The sequence below is a fragment of the Aulostomus chinensis genome, chromosome 7, assembly GCF_037954235.1.
Source record: "Aulostomus chinensis isolate RoL2024-O1b breed Wild chromosome 7, RoL_Achi_v1.0, whole genome shotgun sequence".
Lineage (NCBI taxonomy): Eukaryota > Metazoa > Chordata > Actinopteri > Syngnathiformes > Aulostomidae > Aulostomus > Aulostomus chinensis.
Window position 1 is genome coordinate 14,171,507 of NC_141326.1, and position 16,446 is coordinate 14,187,952.

The 16,446-nt window shown below is 43.6% G+C and overlaps 4 protein-coding genes across 6 annotated transcripts; all 4 read right to left on the reverse strand.

The window, feature by feature from the left end:
* Window positions 1–1,936: 1,936 nt before the first annotated feature.
* adat1 (adenosine deaminase tRNA specific 1) lies at window positions 1,937–9,532 on the reverse strand. Of its 2 annotated transcripts, none has more exons than XM_086208598.1 (9): window positions 9,100–9,195; window positions 8,916–8,984; window positions 8,530–8,584; window positions 8,301–8,431; window positions 6,774–7,407; window positions 6,070–6,215; window positions 5,572–5,671; window positions 5,377–5,463; window positions 1,937–3,763 (listed from the first exon to the last, which is right to left on the reverse strand). In XM_086208598.1, the coding sequence occupies exons 2-9, from the start codon at window positions 8,926–8,928 to the stop codon at window positions 3,631–3,633; spliced, it is 1,299 nt and encodes a 432-aa protein (XP_086064724.1). In that variant the 5' UTR covers window positions 8,929–8,984; window positions 9,100–9,195; the 3' UTR covers window positions 1,937–3,630. The 2 variants fall into 2 exon arrangements, with proteins under 2 accessions (XP_086064724.1, XP_086064723.1); XM_086208597.1 differs by lacking the exon at window positions 9,100–9,195 and adding an exon at window positions 9,248–9,532 and having other exon boundaries at window positions 1,938–3,763.
* Window positions 9,533–9,797: 265 nt separating this feature from the next.
* On the reverse strand, window positions 9,798–10,757 carry LOC147258652 (uncharacterized). Its single transcript, XM_086208600.1, has 3 exons — window positions 10,653–10,757; window positions 10,528–10,586; window positions 9,798–10,434 (listed from the first exon to the last, which is right to left on the reverse strand). Exons 1-3 carry the CDS (start codon window positions 10,655–10,657, stop codon window positions 9,920–9,922), a joined length of 579 nt encoding a protein of 192 aa, XP_086064726.1. The 5' UTR covers window positions 10,658–10,757; the 3' UTR covers window positions 9,798–9,919.
* Window positions 10,758–12,192: 1,435 nt separating this feature from the next.
* Window positions 12,193–13,223, reverse strand: LOC147258653 (uncharacterized). Its single transcript, XM_086208599.1, has 4 exons — window positions 13,095–13,223; window positions 12,970–13,028; window positions 12,314–12,876; window positions 12,193–12,242 (listed from the first exon to the last, which is right to left on the reverse strand). The coding sequence occupies exons 1-3, from the start codon at window positions 13,097–13,099 to the stop codon at window positions 12,326–12,328; spliced, it is 615 nt and encodes a 204-aa protein (XP_086064725.1). The 5' UTR covers window positions 13,100–13,223; the 3' UTR covers window positions 12,193–12,242; window positions 12,314–12,325.
* Window positions 13,224–15,252: 2,029 nt separating this feature from the next.
* Window positions 15,253–16,312, reverse strand: LOC147258654 (uncharacterized). 2 transcript variants are annotated; one of them, XM_086208602.1, is made up of 4 exons: window positions 16,234–16,312; window positions 16,090–16,158; window positions 15,961–16,016; window positions 15,253–15,888 (listed from the first exon to the last, which is right to left on the reverse strand). In XM_086208602.1, coding segments are annotated over exons 2-4 (549 nt in total). In that variant the 5' UTR covers window positions 16,092–16,158; window positions 16,234–16,312; the 3' UTR covers window positions 15,253–15,397. The 2 variants fall into 2 exon arrangements, with proteins under 2 accessions (XP_086064728.1, XP_086064727.1); XM_086208601.1 differs by having other exon boundaries at window positions 16,090–16,150; window positions 16,234–16,298.
* Window positions 16,313–16,446: the final 134 nt, after the last annotated feature.

Below are 16,446 nucleotides of genomic sequence, written 5' to 3' on the forward strand. Positions count from 1 at the left end.
GGGGAAAATGACGTGACGTACCTCTGTTGTCTGCTGGTGTTTAGTATTTGTTTCCCACTTGACCCACAAAGCCTCCAAAGGTTCATTATCTTTAGTCATCGTGGACATTTTGACTGTTCAAACACAAAGTATTGTTGATTTTTGACTGCACTGATTCTTCTGCTATGACCAGTCAACGTGTCTAATTCTACATTAGGTCAAATCAGTGCCACTGCTACGGCTGACCATTCTTCAAAAATTTGTAAAACACATACCTTTATATTTTTTGAGTACCGACAAAGAAAATGCCACTACACTTAAAATCTTCTGTTTTCGTTTTCAGCTTCTTGGCATTTTCACACACTTAAAAACAGTTGAGAAACATGAAAATATGAACCAATTTTCCAAAATACCTTTTCTCTGTTTCAAGTTCAATATATCAGCATGTTGGCATATTTTCACTCAAAAATCAACAAAGATGTCAATGTGACATCTTTGCCATTATTGCAGTATGTAACAGTCGATTAAAAGCTTATATAGTTGATAGATTTATTGTGAGTTGTGTTGACCGTGCATTGTAAAATTTTGATCATGCCTTTCAACTGTGGTGACTTGAGGGGCATGGAGGCAGGACAATTGAAGTCAAAACTTAAAGCTGCAGTACTAATAACATTAATAGGATCACACGACCATGTGAAAAGTCCACTTGTGGTCCTAAACTCTCAGAGAGAAGCAGAAAGCAGAAAGAAGCAGTCACACCAAATTCCAGACAAGGACTTAAAAGCAATATGTTTCACACGATTTAGTAGGGACCCAAAAAGGAGACTCGATCTCAAATATCTGCAGGTTGTGTCGGCAACTTTTCAAGTTAATGAATCAGGTAGACCGAAATCCCGGCTCAAAAGTACCCAGCACCAAAATAATGTGTTGTCATTTTCTATATTTAACAGAAACACATTTTTGGCAAATCACTTTCCATAAAGCAAAGAACAAGGCTTCCATCTCAACTCTCGAGGAAGTAAAGATAATATTAACTCAAAGCCAAAGGACCAAAGTACACATAGAAGTATTGGCGAATAAGAAAATCACTGAAAGAATAGTTCAGTGACTTGTTAATGATTAAATACACATTGAATGCCCTCATCATGTTTCACCATGAAGCTGTTTATACTGAACGAGGTAAGAATATGAACCACTAATTTACAACACTTCAAGTAAAGTGTTACTGAGGTATTTGCTGCAGTTTTTATTGCCATCACCTTTGACCCATTGAAGTGTTCATATTTGTGCATTACAAAGCTGATGGAGGCTTGTAACCCTGCTATGTAGATGTGTAATATATTGATGGAATGCTATGATATTCAGTATTATTTCATCAGTGTTGTATGATCATTGAATATAACTTAAACGAATTTTAGATATTTGAAAAAGGTAAGGTAGCTGGAAGACCTGACCAATAAAAACAAATGTAAAATGAAACCAGGTTGTTTGTATTTTACTTGGGGGGGGGAAAAAAAGGAATTAATGGTCCTCAGTTGAGTAATGACCATTAGTAACAACATGAAGTCATGATTTTATAAAACGGTCCGTGTTTTATTTCTGTTGTTGGTACCAAAACAAAAGGGTCATAATTCTAGTAAATTTAAATATTCAAATTCCATTTGTCTTGTCTAACTTGTCTTTTAAAGACATTTTTATAAATAAGACCCATTTGCGTATTCATGTTTTTTTTTTTTTTCAAGAATTCGCTTGGAGTACCCCCCCCCCCCTTTTTATTATTATGAGGCTGAAAACAATGTGGCTTCAGTTTAAGGTTAGGTGTTCTGATCAGTTATTCGCTTGAATGAGCAGTTGCTAATGGAGGTGTATTGCATTCAACAAAGGGAGGGAGAGAGAGAGAGAGAGATTTGTATCTCTTTACTTCTGAGAAAACATCTTGCTATTATGAGTCCATAATCCTGCAATTACAGATCTCTTAATAACAAAAAATGTTCTTCAAGTTAAGTCACTTAACACCCATCGAAGCAGAGAACTTCTCATCAATGTCTCAAATATAAACGTGCCCACATCTCTAGTTCTCCTTCAACTATCCAAGCCACATTAATATGTGGAGTGTTCAGTAAGCCTCTTAGTGGTTATCTGTCCTGCCATTGTTCCCTTTGGAAAAAAACCAAACCCTTTTGTTGTTGTTGTTGTTGCTTCAGTATATTTTTGTAGCATTTCTCCAGTCAGAAATATTTTCAGTAGAGCCTGACCACCGACAGCAGCCCGTCAGACACCTGGAATCATGTGCACCAACACACACATTTTTAAAAAAAAAAGAAAAAAAGATAGGAGCTATAATAAAGGAGATGAATGGGCTAATTCACTCAAGTAAATTGGAATTTAAACATCTACCATATCCAGTTAAAGTGAGTGCTGCTCATCCCTCGACTCTGCCAACCTGCTCACTGTGTTTTAACAAAAAAAGAACACAAAACATTTCTGCAGGTTGAAATAATGGCGCTGGTGTTTTCAGCTTTCCCATTAATTTTCTTTCTGACAGGAAATTAAAAGATCATCCTCAGCTGCATGTTGAGTTAAATGCTTATTCCCAAACATGAGCATGCAGATTCCACCTATCGTATACACACACATGAATGTAACTCGTGGTGAAAAAACTCAGTGTTTATAATCTTCATTTAATGGACAGAAACGACTGACTGAAAACATCCAGATCGTCTTGACATATTTGGCTGTAGGCGCCAGCAGGTATTTGTAGTAAATGTATAACAGAGTAACAGACACGTTCAGCAGCTGGTGACTGCAGCAACAGAGAAATGACAATGACACGATTCAACAGAAAAGGGGATAACCTGCAGGGTGCGGCTCAGTGTTTGCGCAGCTGAATTGGGTCAATTAGCTTCATTGGAATCTGCTGAGCAACAACTGGTCCTCAATCTGGACGTTGCAGTGGCGTCTAGTTTTAGATAAATGGCCGAAGCGCTGTGCAGAAACGTGTGGGTTGAACTATTTGTCTTAAGCATGAATAAGGCTTGGTCTGCTTAAATGGCTACTCAAACACTGCTGCGCTCGATCTGACTGCCATGAACACATTGCAACTTTCCTCCTCTGGCTGTGTCCAGCTGTGCGTCGAACAGCTGCAGTCATAATAAACCAGCCATCACGTGAGGACAGACAACGGTCATCGACCTCTACGAGCAGCAGGGTGGCTCAGGGTGTCCCGCTGATGAAAACTAGCACATCCTGGGCTTCATCCAGACTCCAAACAGCTCCTTCGCCCAGCTGAGCTGACACTCTCTAGCTGACGGGCGCTCAGGAGTAGAGAATTGCTTCCCTTTATTAAAAGTATCCGACAAATGCTATGCTGTTTATTCTCATTCCTTAACATGTCTATTACTAATATCCTATATTCGAAAGAAGAGTTTCCTCTCCATCTTGGCAAGAGTCATTTCCTGTTAATCAGAGCAAAACGCAAGCATACTGCACAGAGGGGTTGTATATTAATCCTGGGTGTGTTGAAAGTGACCAACACTGCTATGAGTGGATAGATGGTCATACATTTCCTTATCAAACAAAAAACAAGACATGGGAGCAGAATGATTCATGCTCAGCTGGAACCCAGTGATGACCTGGTGCTGGTGGAAGGTGTCAGCGGAAGAGCAGGAGGTCTCGGGGGCTACGGGGCCACAGGGGGAAGGTCTGGATGCGGAGCTGCTGCCAAGCTTGCTGGTAGGTCTGGGACGCCTCCTTGTAGTCCAAGTAGGTTTGCAGCTCTGTGCTCCTGTACACATTAAAAACACTTGTTTATAGGTCTGGGAATCACCTCTTTTTTTTTAAACCCATCATTAAAATACAGGAAGCCTGGCTCTCTTTGCATCGGCTCACAACCAGGATGTCCTTTCAGTTTTGTCCTGTGCTCATCACCAATCTCTTGGTGTACTTTGGGTTAATCCTCAACCATTTCTCTCCAGGTGAGCTGCTTCCATTGCCTTTCAACATTTGACTGACCTTTTTTAGTAAATCCTTCCTTTTCCTTCAGTTTTTTTCATTTTCTTGAAATACGGCCCTTTTACAGGCCACCTGATGCTGAGATTAGAAACCAGGTCAAAAATCCCTTCTCATATTTGACATCATCTAAACAGTTTGACTGTGCTGAAGGGTTAAACCCCCCCCCCACACACACACACACACACACACGCACGTGCGCGCAGGCACAGGTGAAATTCTCCATTCACATGCATTTGTTTTCCATATCTTACATGAGGACATGCACACAGTATGATAGCAGTGGTCATACCTTAGATGATCTCATGACTGACTGCTTTGTTTCACACATATTGTTTAATTTTTTTAGTATTTTTTTTTGAGGCAATGAAGGGTCGCGGGGGGGCTGGAGCCTATCCCAGCTGACATTGGGTGAGAGGCGGGGTTCACCCTGGACGGGTCGCCAGTCCATCACAGGGCAATCGGGAGCAATTAGGGGTTCAGTATCTTGCTCAAGGACACGTCAGCAAAGGGAGGAACTGAGGATCCAACCAGCAACCCTTCGGTTGCTAGACGGCTCTGAGCCATGCTGCCCCTTGGTAAAAATACCATTCGCACTAAAATCTTGAGTCAGGCTGATTGTTCAGGTCGAACACTAAACTACAAATCTTCCTCATTGCTTGCCAGGGTGAGGTCTTCCTCACAGATACACTATTGTGGGTGCAGAAACTCTTGTCATTGTTTGCCAGGGTGTATGAGAGAGTGTGTTGTTCCGTGTGTGCGGCATGACTGAGCCGGGGATCAGGTTATCTGCTGAAGAGCTGACAAATAGAAGAACCACTGTTCTCTTTTTGGAGATGATTCTCAAGTCACTCACTCACACTCACACTCTCTCACACACACACACTCTCTCACACACACACACACACACAAAACCAGAATCTGAACACACTAGATTTCACAACAACACAAACCCAAAAAATCCCACACACAGACAGCTTTTGTTGCATAATCACAGCAAATATGCAAAATCCTGGAAACTTTGGAATGGAATCACCTGAGACAGTACCTACTGTATAATAACTACAAATACTCAACATAAATGTGGAGTAGTACATTGTAGTACAGGTTGGTTGGACAAAGTACCAGTGTGTCTTTACTACCACAGTGGGAAATGAAGCAACTCTTTGTTCACGACTCATGTATCCAGATGGAACACTGACCAGAATGGTGCCACTAATTCACACAGCTAAGCCTTCTGTGCTTAGATGCTCACACATCGTCGTCCAACATGCGCTTGTTGCTCATTATGACCTGGATGCTCAGCAGCAGATGGGAAAAGAGCAGCCAAATGGAAATTAATGGTTTCGAACTTGCTGTAAGATTAAAAACGAGCTTGTTGTCGGTCACCTGAGAGAGTCTGGGAGGTCTGAAGGGCACGTGGATGATACCAGAGACAAGAAGGAATGGAAAAGCTCCAGTTTACACAGAGGAGACCTGAAAGAACAGCCGGTAGCATCAGTTCGAATCAAGTCTCCGTAAACAGTCTGGAGTTATCAACACAGTCACGTAGATGTAGAGGAATGAGGCGATGGTGCTGTGTACCTGGACTTGGCAGTGCCCCGGGCCTTCTTGGTGGCTCCTTGTTTGTAGCCGTTAGCAGTGACATCTAGTGGCTGTTCGGTCACCTTACACCAGCTGATAGCTGCAACACACAAGCCGATTTCCTTTATGTTGTTAAGTCTGGCAGATATACGACTCAAAAATAACTGATTTTTTTGGAGTCATGTCACAGTCTAATTCAAAGCTAGAAGAATCATATATTCTGTATTGTCGAGTGCAGGAAGTTGCTCAATTTTAGTTTTCTTTACTTATGTGATATCATCTATATTTCCTGGTTCAGACGCAGGTGTGGAGACAATTTGACTGGTTTTATCACAGAATCAGAGCAAGACCTGGTCGTCTTGTAACAAAAACCACTCAAGCAAATTCCCAGGACAAATATTAAGATATTTTCACACAAACATTTCAGGCTGTTGAAATTTACTTTTCTTAACATCATCATCAAATCAGATCCTTCCGAGAATGAAAGACTGCCCTAACCTGCCCCACAGGGGGAAATGCGTCTTTGTTCGGCCTTATGTCGGAGCTCAGTCTGGGCCTGGCTGAAAGGGAACTCCAGATCTGACTGGAGGAGAACTGGGGGACACACCAAGAAACCAGCAGGGAGGTTGGATACATGGGAGCACCTGAGGGCAAGGGGAGAAGGGGAGGGTTACTTTCAACAATGTCTGGTCTGATTCCAACCCAGAATGAGCCTGACTGAGGTCCCTTCCAGGCTAGTACACCAGAAACCAGGACAAATTTAGAGAGTTACAGACATCTGTGTGCAATATAATCTGGGGGTTGGGGGTTGGGATTACACCCCTCTATGCAGACAGAGCTGAATTTGGTTTTCAAAGGTATTAGAAAGTCAGGTTAGAATCCCGTCTCAGGTCCCTACATCACTACTGTTGTCACTCATCACATTCAAGACCTTTATCAAGCCTCTATTTATGAATTTCACCCTAAAATCAGAGTCTTGTTTGTATGAGATGTGTACAACTCATAAGCAAAATTTCCAGATTTACTAATTAAGTCTATAAATGCTCATAAAATAGTTAAAAATAAACAGTCTGAAAAGTTTGACTCATCACACCTGCATCCACAAAACAGAAAAACTCCCAAATTATTCTAATTCTAAATCTGAACATTTCTAACGAAACTAATGAGTAAAGCTGTCCCTTTCCAATGAGTGGTCACCTCACCTTGAGACCAAAGCCCTCTGCATGGCCTCACGATTGTAGGGGCACTTCCCTATCACCACAGTGCTGAAGTAGAGTGCCTCCTGCAGGTAATGGCACAGCAGTGCACCCTGAAAGCCCAGCACCCCCCAGCGAGCCAACTTGTCACTGCAGGAGAGCGACAGAGTGGGTTCTCCTCGGCCAGGCTTCACCCGCAGTAACCCAGTGCTATGGTACCCCACCCCGGGGTGGAGGGGATCAGCCGGGCCACCTGGGACACACTTGGCTCCTGTTCTATAAATATCATTGACCACCTGTGGGTTTAGCTCTGCACTCTCAGTCATGTTCACGTCTGACAGGTTTGTCTCTTGCGAGGTCGTTTCATCAGAAGTCCTTGCAGAGGGATCAGCACTCCTATTTGATTTTAAGGACAAAGACACGGGACACTCTGAGTCATCTAGTTTTGTCTCTTCCCGCTCCTGGTTCTTCAGACGGGCCAGCTTCGAGGTTTGTCCTTCACTCTGCTCTTCAGCTTTCCTTTTCAGGCCTCTTCCATCTCCTCCTTCCACATCAGTCCCTTGAAGGCTCTTCACAGATGTGACAGAAGCACATGGCTGAACCTGGATATCCGCCATAGGGATGATGGAGGCGTCACCACCTAGTGAAACACAAGAAGCTTCACACTGATATCGGCTCGATGGACCAACACTGGGACATTAGCTCTCTGCTGACATGACAATATACTTGAGTATTTCAAGACATGGGGACAGAGTTTTGCTGTTTCTTTTTGAGGGCTAATATTTAGATTTTTGGACTAAATTGATCAACTGTTCAAACTGTACAAGATTCAGAAGATGATAAAATGATTCGATCTCTGGAATCGTGGAGAAATCACACATCCCCTTATGTCTAAAACAAATCAATCTAAATGACCATATGAAGGAAATGTAAACGAAAAGGTTCACTCAAAGAGTGATTCCTGACTTTTTAGGCACTGGGCTAACACCACCAGTGGCTAGGCTAGCACGGCTAACATTAATGTTAGCTCTGTCGGACACAGTACTGGAGGCCCTGGAGCGGACAGCTTTAGAGTTAGAGACCTGGTCTTCAGCTGTTGTACTGAGTCTACTGACAGTTTCTGCTTCTCCCAGATCACTTCAGGAATTCATCCTTATCGGAGCAGGATATGTAGCATGTTGGGTGCTAATGGGTCTTGTGTTTTCCAGGAGCAACTAGACATACTGTGGGTGCATCCTCTGATTGGCTAGTTAAGGCGTCTGGAGTGAGTTCCAATCAGAAGAGGAGTCGGAGTCAGTCTTCAAAGAATACGGCTGGGAAAAACATAAAACACTGCAGCATTTTCAGAGGATAATGCACATGCAGACAAAGATTTTTAGCATCGCATTTAATGAAAATATTTCAGTTTAAGGATCATGGAAATAAAACATGTGGTTCACCCCGTAAATGTGTATTTTCTGGTGGTTATATTGGACGAGTTCTGCTTTGGACTCTTGAAACAGCCAGTCAGAGTAAACCAAGACGTGGACTCACATGGAGTGTGACTGGTGAAAAAGAGGAAGGAGACTCCTGGCTTTAGCTTCCACTTCCCCTGCTGATCTGCCTGACAGAACACAGAGCTGACACCCCCGCTCACAGCCCTGCACAGCTCCTGGGTCAGATACCTACAAGCACAAACACTGGTAATGTATGTTCAAAAAGCAGAGAACTTACAATCAACACAAGAATGATTTCGAAGATGGACGTACTCACAACTACACACCTGATACACCCCCGTCTGGCGATGACCTCTGCGTGGCTGTCATTGAGCACGTCACCTACGAAGAAGAGAGAATCACAAAAGTTGAGTTTATGTCTACAGATCAATAACACATTGGCCGAAAAAGGTTGTGCCTACCCTTTTAAAACTAAGTTGTCAAAACAAAAAAACAAAACTATTGTAAAAGCAAGTTTTTACTAATCAGGAGACATTAAGTAATCCTTCCAAGGTGAAGACTTGATAAAAGTTGTTGCTGTCAGGGCTGGGGTGGATTAGTCCATATAAAACCCTCAGAAGTGAGATCATTTAGTTCCAGCTGCCAAAATGAACTATAAAGGGCTGACAAAGACAAATTGCATGAATAAGACCAAACCCAGAAAAACACGCACCGTTAGGACTCATGGCTGTCTGTCCAATACATTTCGTCCCGGTTCCCAGAGAAACAACTTCTTTTTCAACTGTGAAGCATACCAGACGGTCAGTTACAACATATTGACACCTTCTCCTTTTCATTGGATAACATGAGTTTTGTGACCTGATTTTCTTTTATGCTACTTTAAATCCAAGACATACCAAAGGAAGTCCATAATAGAAAAGTTTAGTTTGATCTGGATGGAAATTCAGACTCCCCAAGTTACTGCTTCTTGTTCATTTGCCTGTAGAATTTCGCCGTAGTTTTCGAGGTTCCGTCAGATATATTGGATTCATTTGAAAGTCTAACCTGTGTCAGAGTTGATACTCCGGGTGATTTGGACCACAGCAGCCAGCAGGGTCCACTCTCTGCCCGGTTCAGGCTTCCCTGTATGGGGAAGCTTGTGGAAACGCTCGTAGCACATTTTAGCGATTTCATCCGCGGTTACCATGTGAAGCAGGACGGGCACCCGTGAGTGGAGGGTATTAGGTATTAAAGTATGAAAAGTTTCAAAGAATCGTTAGGAAAAAAAAAAAAAGCCTCACATTGTTAGCGCAGCTTGTGCCTTAGCTTCTCCGGAAGGCGAAATATAACTTCCGGTTTTGGTACCTTCACAATAAGAGTCACGTTTCAATTTCTAGAAGGTACTTTGTGTGAGGGAATCACTTCCACATTGACAGACCAGTGTCTGAGTCTCAGTTTAGTGAGAGCTGGGTAAGAATTAACAGCAAGGAGAGGAAAGGAGCTTCTTGGTGAAGTGGTTATGTTGTCCATGACCAACTGGTCACATTTTCCTTTTGAACCCCATACCTAACAATGCAATGTATAAAATATAGACTACAATCAAGAAACATGTTAGTAATTTTAGACTAGTTTATTGTCAGCAGCACCAAAAAGTCATCTGGAAGCAGGCTTGTAAATCAGTTGTGCAAGTAAAGACAGATTACTACAAGTCACTTGTGGTCTTGCCATAAAGCACGTTCAGTAGTGGCCTTTGGGTGGTACTTTAGCAGGAGCTGCAGGCTCCCTGGTTTCAACAGCAACTGGAATGACTGGAGGGTCTGGGTAGTAGCTGGTCTCAGCAAACCTTTCCCTGGCATGACGGTAGCTGGAGTGATAGCTGGATGAGTAGATGGGCTCCAGGTCAGACACGTCACTGAGGATAGCCCTGTCCTCACCACCAGGAGCTGTAACAGAGCCAGAAGAGCCACCCCCTACAGAACCAGAGGAGCTGCCCCCTACAGAACCACTAGCAGAGTTGTCATAGCCAAAGCCTCCAGCACCACTAGCATAGCCACCATATCCTCCAGCAGCACCAGCATAGCCACCATAGCCTCCAGCTGGGACAGCACCAGCATAACCACCATAGCCTCCAGCACCACTAGCATAGCCGCCACCATATCCTCCCCTGAAGCCAGTAGAGCCTCCAGCTGGGAGGTAGGTACCAGGAGACGGCTGCCACCTGAAGCCAGGTCCAGCAGGATCAGAGCCATATTCTGGAGACAAAACCCAGTTAGACACCAGCACTCATGTAAAGATATTGGAGTAGACAGCTTCTGTGTTTGTTTCATTATTCAGTGTTGTCTTACTTTTCCCAGTTGGGACACAGCTGATGCTTCCAACCAGGAGGCAAGAAATCCACAACAACCTGAAGACACATTTGTTTAGTCACAAGTACTTCAATCAACTAGTAGGACCATGTAGTATTACTTACATCATCCTGACAGGCTCAAGTGTCTAACCAAAGGCAGTATCAGCAGATGTGTTCACCAGGAGCTCCTCTGTAGTGATTTCATGAACTCAGAGCTGCTTTTAAGTGATTCTCACTGCTGCTGGAGCTGATTGATCAGTAGTAACAGCTGCTGCTCCTCTGGATTAATTGATGTGCTCGTTATGGGACAAACACCAAATATGGGCATCCTTGAATGCTTCCTGTCTGGCTGCCAGCAAGTGAAAAGGAATCATAAACTGCTGATGCAGTGTCGCAGTGGTCAGCACTGTCACCTTGCAGCAAGAAGGTTCCAGGTTTGACCCTCGGCTCAGGCACGGGTTCTTTCTGTGAGGAGTCTCCATGTTCTCCCTGTACCTGTGTGGGTTTTCCTGGGGTACTCTGGCTTCCTCCCACAGTCCAAAGACATCAAGAGGTGACAAAATTAATTTGATATTCTAAATCAGGTGTGTCAAACTGATCCAGTAAGGGCCGTATGGCTGCAGGTTTTCTTTCCAACCAAGCAAAAGAAACACCTGATCCAACAAGTGAGATGTGTTGACACAGTTTAGTTGATTTAAGTAGAATCAGGTGTCGCTTTTGCTCAGCTGGAATGAAAACCTGCAGCCATACAGCCCTTACTGGATCAGTTTGACATCCCTTCTCAAAATTGACCGTAGGTATAACTGAGTGTGAATGGTTGTCTCTGTATGTGTTGGCCTGGTGACCTATCCATGGAGAACCCTGCCTCACACCCAAAGATTGCTGCGATAGGCCACAGCCCCCCCCCCCCCCCCCCCCCGTTAGCCTTAACAGCATAAGTGGTAGAAAATGGATGGAATAATCAGATCCCAGTATACATAAATAAATGTTTGGCCCTTAATCACAGAATTTTCTCACTTTGGTCACTTAGATGATAGGGTGGGCTGGTCCTCTCTACCAGTCACAGGAGCAGTATCATCTAAGGCTCTAAGGCAAAAGCTGCTTCCTTTCCTTGGTTCTGCACTCCAAATGTAACTGTCAGGTTACGGGATACCTTAACATGAGCTCTACAGCTGCGTCACAATGAACCTGCAGGTGGTGAGATTAAATTCTATGCAAGTGAGCTCATTTTAAAAGTTTGTGTTTAAATTACTGGTCCTTTGAGTTGTGGTAGTGTACAGTCTGATACATCTAGAGTTGTGTTGCAGCCAGAAGTTTTCTGCCACTGGATGCATTACAGCACATGGAAAACAACTTGAGTTAAAAAAAAAAAAAAAAAACACATCAGCACAAGTTTGGTTGGGTAAATGGTACAAGTTATCTGCATCTGTAGTGACTAACATGGTTTCAATGCCTTGGCCTGCTAAGCTTTTAAAACAGGCTCAATCTCACACCTGGCCTACTCCACATTAAGAGTAGAGTAACTGAAGCCAGTTTTAATCACTCTGTAAAGCAATTGTGATGTTAAAGTTGCAGCTAAATCTAATGTAGTACCAGAAAGTCAGTGCAGAGCACTGGTCAGGAAATGAAAATCTACATGAACATTTCAACGAATGAGGACAAGTTTTATAGTAAAGTAGTTTTATTGGAGAGTCATGGAGATCCATTTGAGACCTGTATTGAAAAAAAAAAAAACGTTACATTTTTTCACAGACAGATTTGACAGTCTGACTGAACCATCATACCAGGATGACGTTTCAGAAGCGGCCTTTGGGTGGTACTTTAGCAGGAGCTGCAGGCTCCCTGGTTTCAACAGCAACTGGAATGACTTCAGGGTCTGGGTAGTAGCTGGTCTCAGCAAACCTTTCCCTGGCACGACGGTAGCTGGAGTGATAGCTGGATGAGTAGATGGGCTCCAGGTCAGACACGTCACCGAGGATAGCCCTGTCCTCACCACCAGGAGCTGTAACAGAGCCAGAAGAGCCACCCCCTACAGAACCAGAGGAGCTGCCCCCTACAGAACCACTAGCGGAGTTGTCATAGCCAAAGCCTCCAGCACTGCTAGCATAGCCACCATATCCTCCAGCTGGGACAGCACCAGCATAGCCGCCATAGCCTCCAGCACCACTAGCATAGCCACCATAGCCTCCAGCTGGGACAGCACCAGCATAACCACCATATCCTCCAGCACCACTAGCATAGCCGCCACCATATCCTCCCCTGAAGCCAGTAGAGCCTCCAGCTGGGAGGTAGGTACCAGGAGACGGCTGCCACCTGAAGCCGGGTCCAGCAGGATCAGAGCCATATTCTGGAGACAAAACCCAGTTAGACACCAGCACTCATGTAAAGATATTGGAGTAGACAGCTTCTGTGTTTGTTTCATTATTCAGTGTTGTCTTACTTTTCCCAGTTGGGACACAGCTGATGCTTCCAACCAGGAGGCAAGAAATCCACAACAACCTGAAGACACATTTGTTTAGTCACAAGTACTTCAATCAACTAGGAGGACCATGTAGTATTACTTACATCATCCTGACAGGCTCAAGTGTCTAACCAAAGGAAGAATCAGTAGATGTGTTCACCAGGAGCTCCTCTGTAGTGATTTCATGAACTCAGAGCTGCTTTTAAGTGATTCTCACTGCTGCTGGAGCTGATTGATCAGTAGTAACAGCTGCTGCTCCTCTGGATTAATTGATGTGCTCGTTATGGGACAAACACCAAATATGGGCATCCTTGAATGCTTCCTGTCTGGCTGCCAGCAAGTGAAAAGGAATCATGAGTCAATACTGTGAAGATGCACAGAGTTGGTTTATTCTGACGTCTGTCTTTATTCCTCCCAAATGTTTTGGTTAATCTGTATTTGAAGGCTGCCAGTATACTACATATTCATGACTGATGTCTATCAGCAAATATAATTGTGGATCATAGTCTGATATATCTCACTTCTTTATTTCTTCTCCAAGATGATTCAAAAGGCTAAATACATGAATCAGGTACACTGATGGACTGGAGTGTTGCTTACTTTGACTCCACACACGGTGATACTGCCAGAAAAATACACACAGAAACAAGACATCTTTTAATTTCCCTCTGAAAAGTCCTCAAGCTTCATATTAGCACTGAAAATTAAACAATTTTATAAAACTTACACGCATGAAATCTTATATTTGGAGAGGAGAAGGTATGAAATGATTAACTTTTAGAATCCTGATCATCTTTGCAGTTAGTCCTCTTAAATCAGCATTCCACTTTCTAAGAAATTGGATGAAGCATATAAATAAAGCGTGGTGACAAACCTGCAAGAGGTTGTCAAGAGTAGTGTGCTGAGAAGTCTCTTGTCAGCTTTACACTGTTGAGGGACACAAGGAAAGTATTTAACAACCTGTCCTCTATTTGTGAATGTAGCATGTTACAGCTCTGTAAGAAATACAAATATCTTTTCTCCAGTGTGTCAGTTTCCAGAATAAATGTTCATAAGAGTCAAGATTTTGCCTCTTTAAGTACTGCGTGTATTTGCCGCTAGTGCTGGGGTTGCCAACCATCCCTTGAAAAACGGAATCACCCCACATTTAGAAACAAAAGTAGGTGTCCTGTTTTGAGCTGAAAAGGGATGCGCTTTGTCCCGTATTACCGTGATCAAAAATAGTCTGTAAAATGTCAACAGAATTAACGCTTCATATGAAAATTTAAGGTAAACTTTTTCCCAGGCCCTCTCCTCTGGATCCTTGTAAGGATGCACAGTCACGCAGGTGTACAACAATACAGAATCCCACTTCTGTCATCAGTCAGTTGCTTGTGATGATACCGGAAGATAAGAGTGACCATAACAGAGCAGCATGACAGATGCTGACACTACAGTCTGAGGTAGGGCTGCCTGCTGTCCCTTTAAATCAGGGGTGGGCAATCATGTGCCATGGAGGGCCGTGTGTATGCAGGTTTTCCTTCCAACTAAACACTTTAACAGGGGATTCCACTCATTAACACTCTTCTGTGACTGAAGGTGTGTTAATCAGTGGAATCACCTGTTAAAGTGTTTGGTTGGAAGGAAAGCCTGCATACACACAGCCCTCCATGGCACATGATTGCCCACTTTAAATAGAGTCATCCCTCTTTTTCCCATCCCTCAAAGACATGTCCCTTGTTTCTTAAGATCTGTCAGCTTGAATTTTATTGCAATTAAAGAAATCATAGCTCTGACTGCTACCGGCCAGTCCATTCTCTCATTGCCTGGATTCATGTGCTTCTTTTTGACCAATGAGAAGCACTTACACTGCAAATACTCCTGCAAGGCTGCACAGATTCAAAGAAAATCATGGACACTACGCAGGTAGCAGAACAAAACATTGAGTACAGGGATGAGTGGGAAAAGTTAAAAAAAAAAAATGGCTGAAAGCAGAACATGACTACATAAGGCTAGATTTGTTCTGGTGCATGTTTTCAAATGTGTAGGCCAAATAAGAAAGTACTTTGCTTCAGGATCAAGTTCAGTCAAAAAGCAGGCATCATGAAAGGGATGCCTTTGACTTGGCAAGCCTAGCTAGGGCAGTGTCCACTTTGACTAAAGCAAAGAAATACTGGCCGTTTTGTCTTTAGGTTCAAGACTTTTGCAATCGAACGAGTCCAGAATGTAGCAACGTTTGCATTCATTTTTTGCACCAAATGCTCAAAGACTGCACAGTAAAAATGCATGAGACTTAATTTAAGCCATTGTTTATTTGGTCAATCTGAATCATAGGGATTGTACACAAGACCTGCTAGGCAAAGGGAAACTGAGCCAACAGATGGAATGTAGGCCACTGTAGATCCCGACTGGACTTAGTCCAAGATTTTCAGTAGCGGCCTTTGGGTGGTACTTTAGCAGGAGCTGCAGGCTCCCTGGTTTCAACAGCAACTGGAATGACTGGAGGGTCTGGGTAGTAGCTGGTCTCAGCAAACCTTTCCCTGGCACGACGGTAGCTGGAGCGATAGCTGGATGAGTAGATGGGCTCCAGGTCAGACACGTCACTGAGCACTGCTCTGTCCTCACCACCAGGAGCTGTAACAGAGCCAGAAGAGCCACCCCCTACAGAACCAGAGGAGCTGCCCCCTACAGAACCACTAGCGGAGTTGTCATAGCCAAAGCCATAACCTCCAGCACCGCGAGCATAGCCACCATATCCTCCAGCTGGGACAGCACCGGCATAGCCACCATATCCTCCAGCACCGCTAGCATAGCCACCATATCCTCCCCTGAAACCAGCATAGCTGCCATCATAGCCTCCAGCTGGGTTGTAGCTGCTAGGCCCAGAAATGGCATTTTGAGCACGGTCTGTTCTAGAGACTGGAAGGAGGAAGATGTTAGCTTCTTTAAGTACCAGATTCTTTTCTGCAAGAGAAAACAAAAGCTTCTCACCCTTTTGTACAGGAGTGCAGCTTACACCTCCAATGAGCAGGAACAAAATCCACATCCTGCAGAGACATTTTAGTTCAAGCCAATCATTAGATGTTTCAGGTTTTAAATTTTAGTCTTCCATTTACTTACATGTTGAGTTGTTGGTTTAGGAAATGGATATTTCAGGATTTATCAGCTCTATGACCACCAACCCAGCAACTGCAAGATCAGTGCACAACAAATGAAGAAAACATGAACTTGAATGACTGAAGCCCAACGTGAACTGTTTTCTACCTGCAGCTGAACCAGCAAGTAACCCAGGAGCTTCTCTGCTGTCTTCTAACCCCCTGAGCTTTTTTAAAGGGAAGTCAAAGCACTCCTCATCAGCTGCTGATTAGAATCAGCTGATACAGCTGATCCATCATCACAAAGAATTCATTTTTGTAATATTTTTTTTCTTTCTCTGCTAAAAGAGCCATTTAGGTCCAACCAGATACATGCGCTGTG

Coding starts and splice junctions, on each gene's coding strand:
- adat1 (XM_086208597.1), bottom strand. CDS start 9,389: ATGGTAACCGCGGATGAAATCGCTAAAATGTGCTACGAGCGTTTCCAC. Junction 5,464..5,571: donor CGGGGCACTGCCAAGTCCAG/GTACACAGCACC, acceptor CTGTTCTTTCAG/GTCTCCTCTGTGTAAACTGG. Junction 3,764..5,376: donor GACCTCCCAGACTCTCTCAG/GTGACCGACAAC, acceptor TAATGTGTACAG/GAGCACAGAGCTGCAAACCT.
- LOC147258652 (XM_086208600.1), bottom strand. Junction 10,435..10,527: donor CTGTGTCCCAACTGGGAAAA/GTAAGACAACAC, acceptor TTTTGTCTCCAG/AATATGGCTCTGATCCTGCT.
- LOC147258653 (XM_086208599.1), bottom strand. Junction 12,877..12,969: donor CTGTGTCCCAACTGGGAAAA/GTAAGACAACAC, acceptor TTTTGTCTCCAG/AATATGGCTCTGATCCTGCT.
- LOC147258654 (XM_086208602.1), bottom strand. Junction 15,889..15,960: donor CTGCACTCCTGTACAAAAGG/GTGAGAAGCTTT, acceptor TCCTCCTTCCAG/TCTCTAGAACAGACCGTGCT.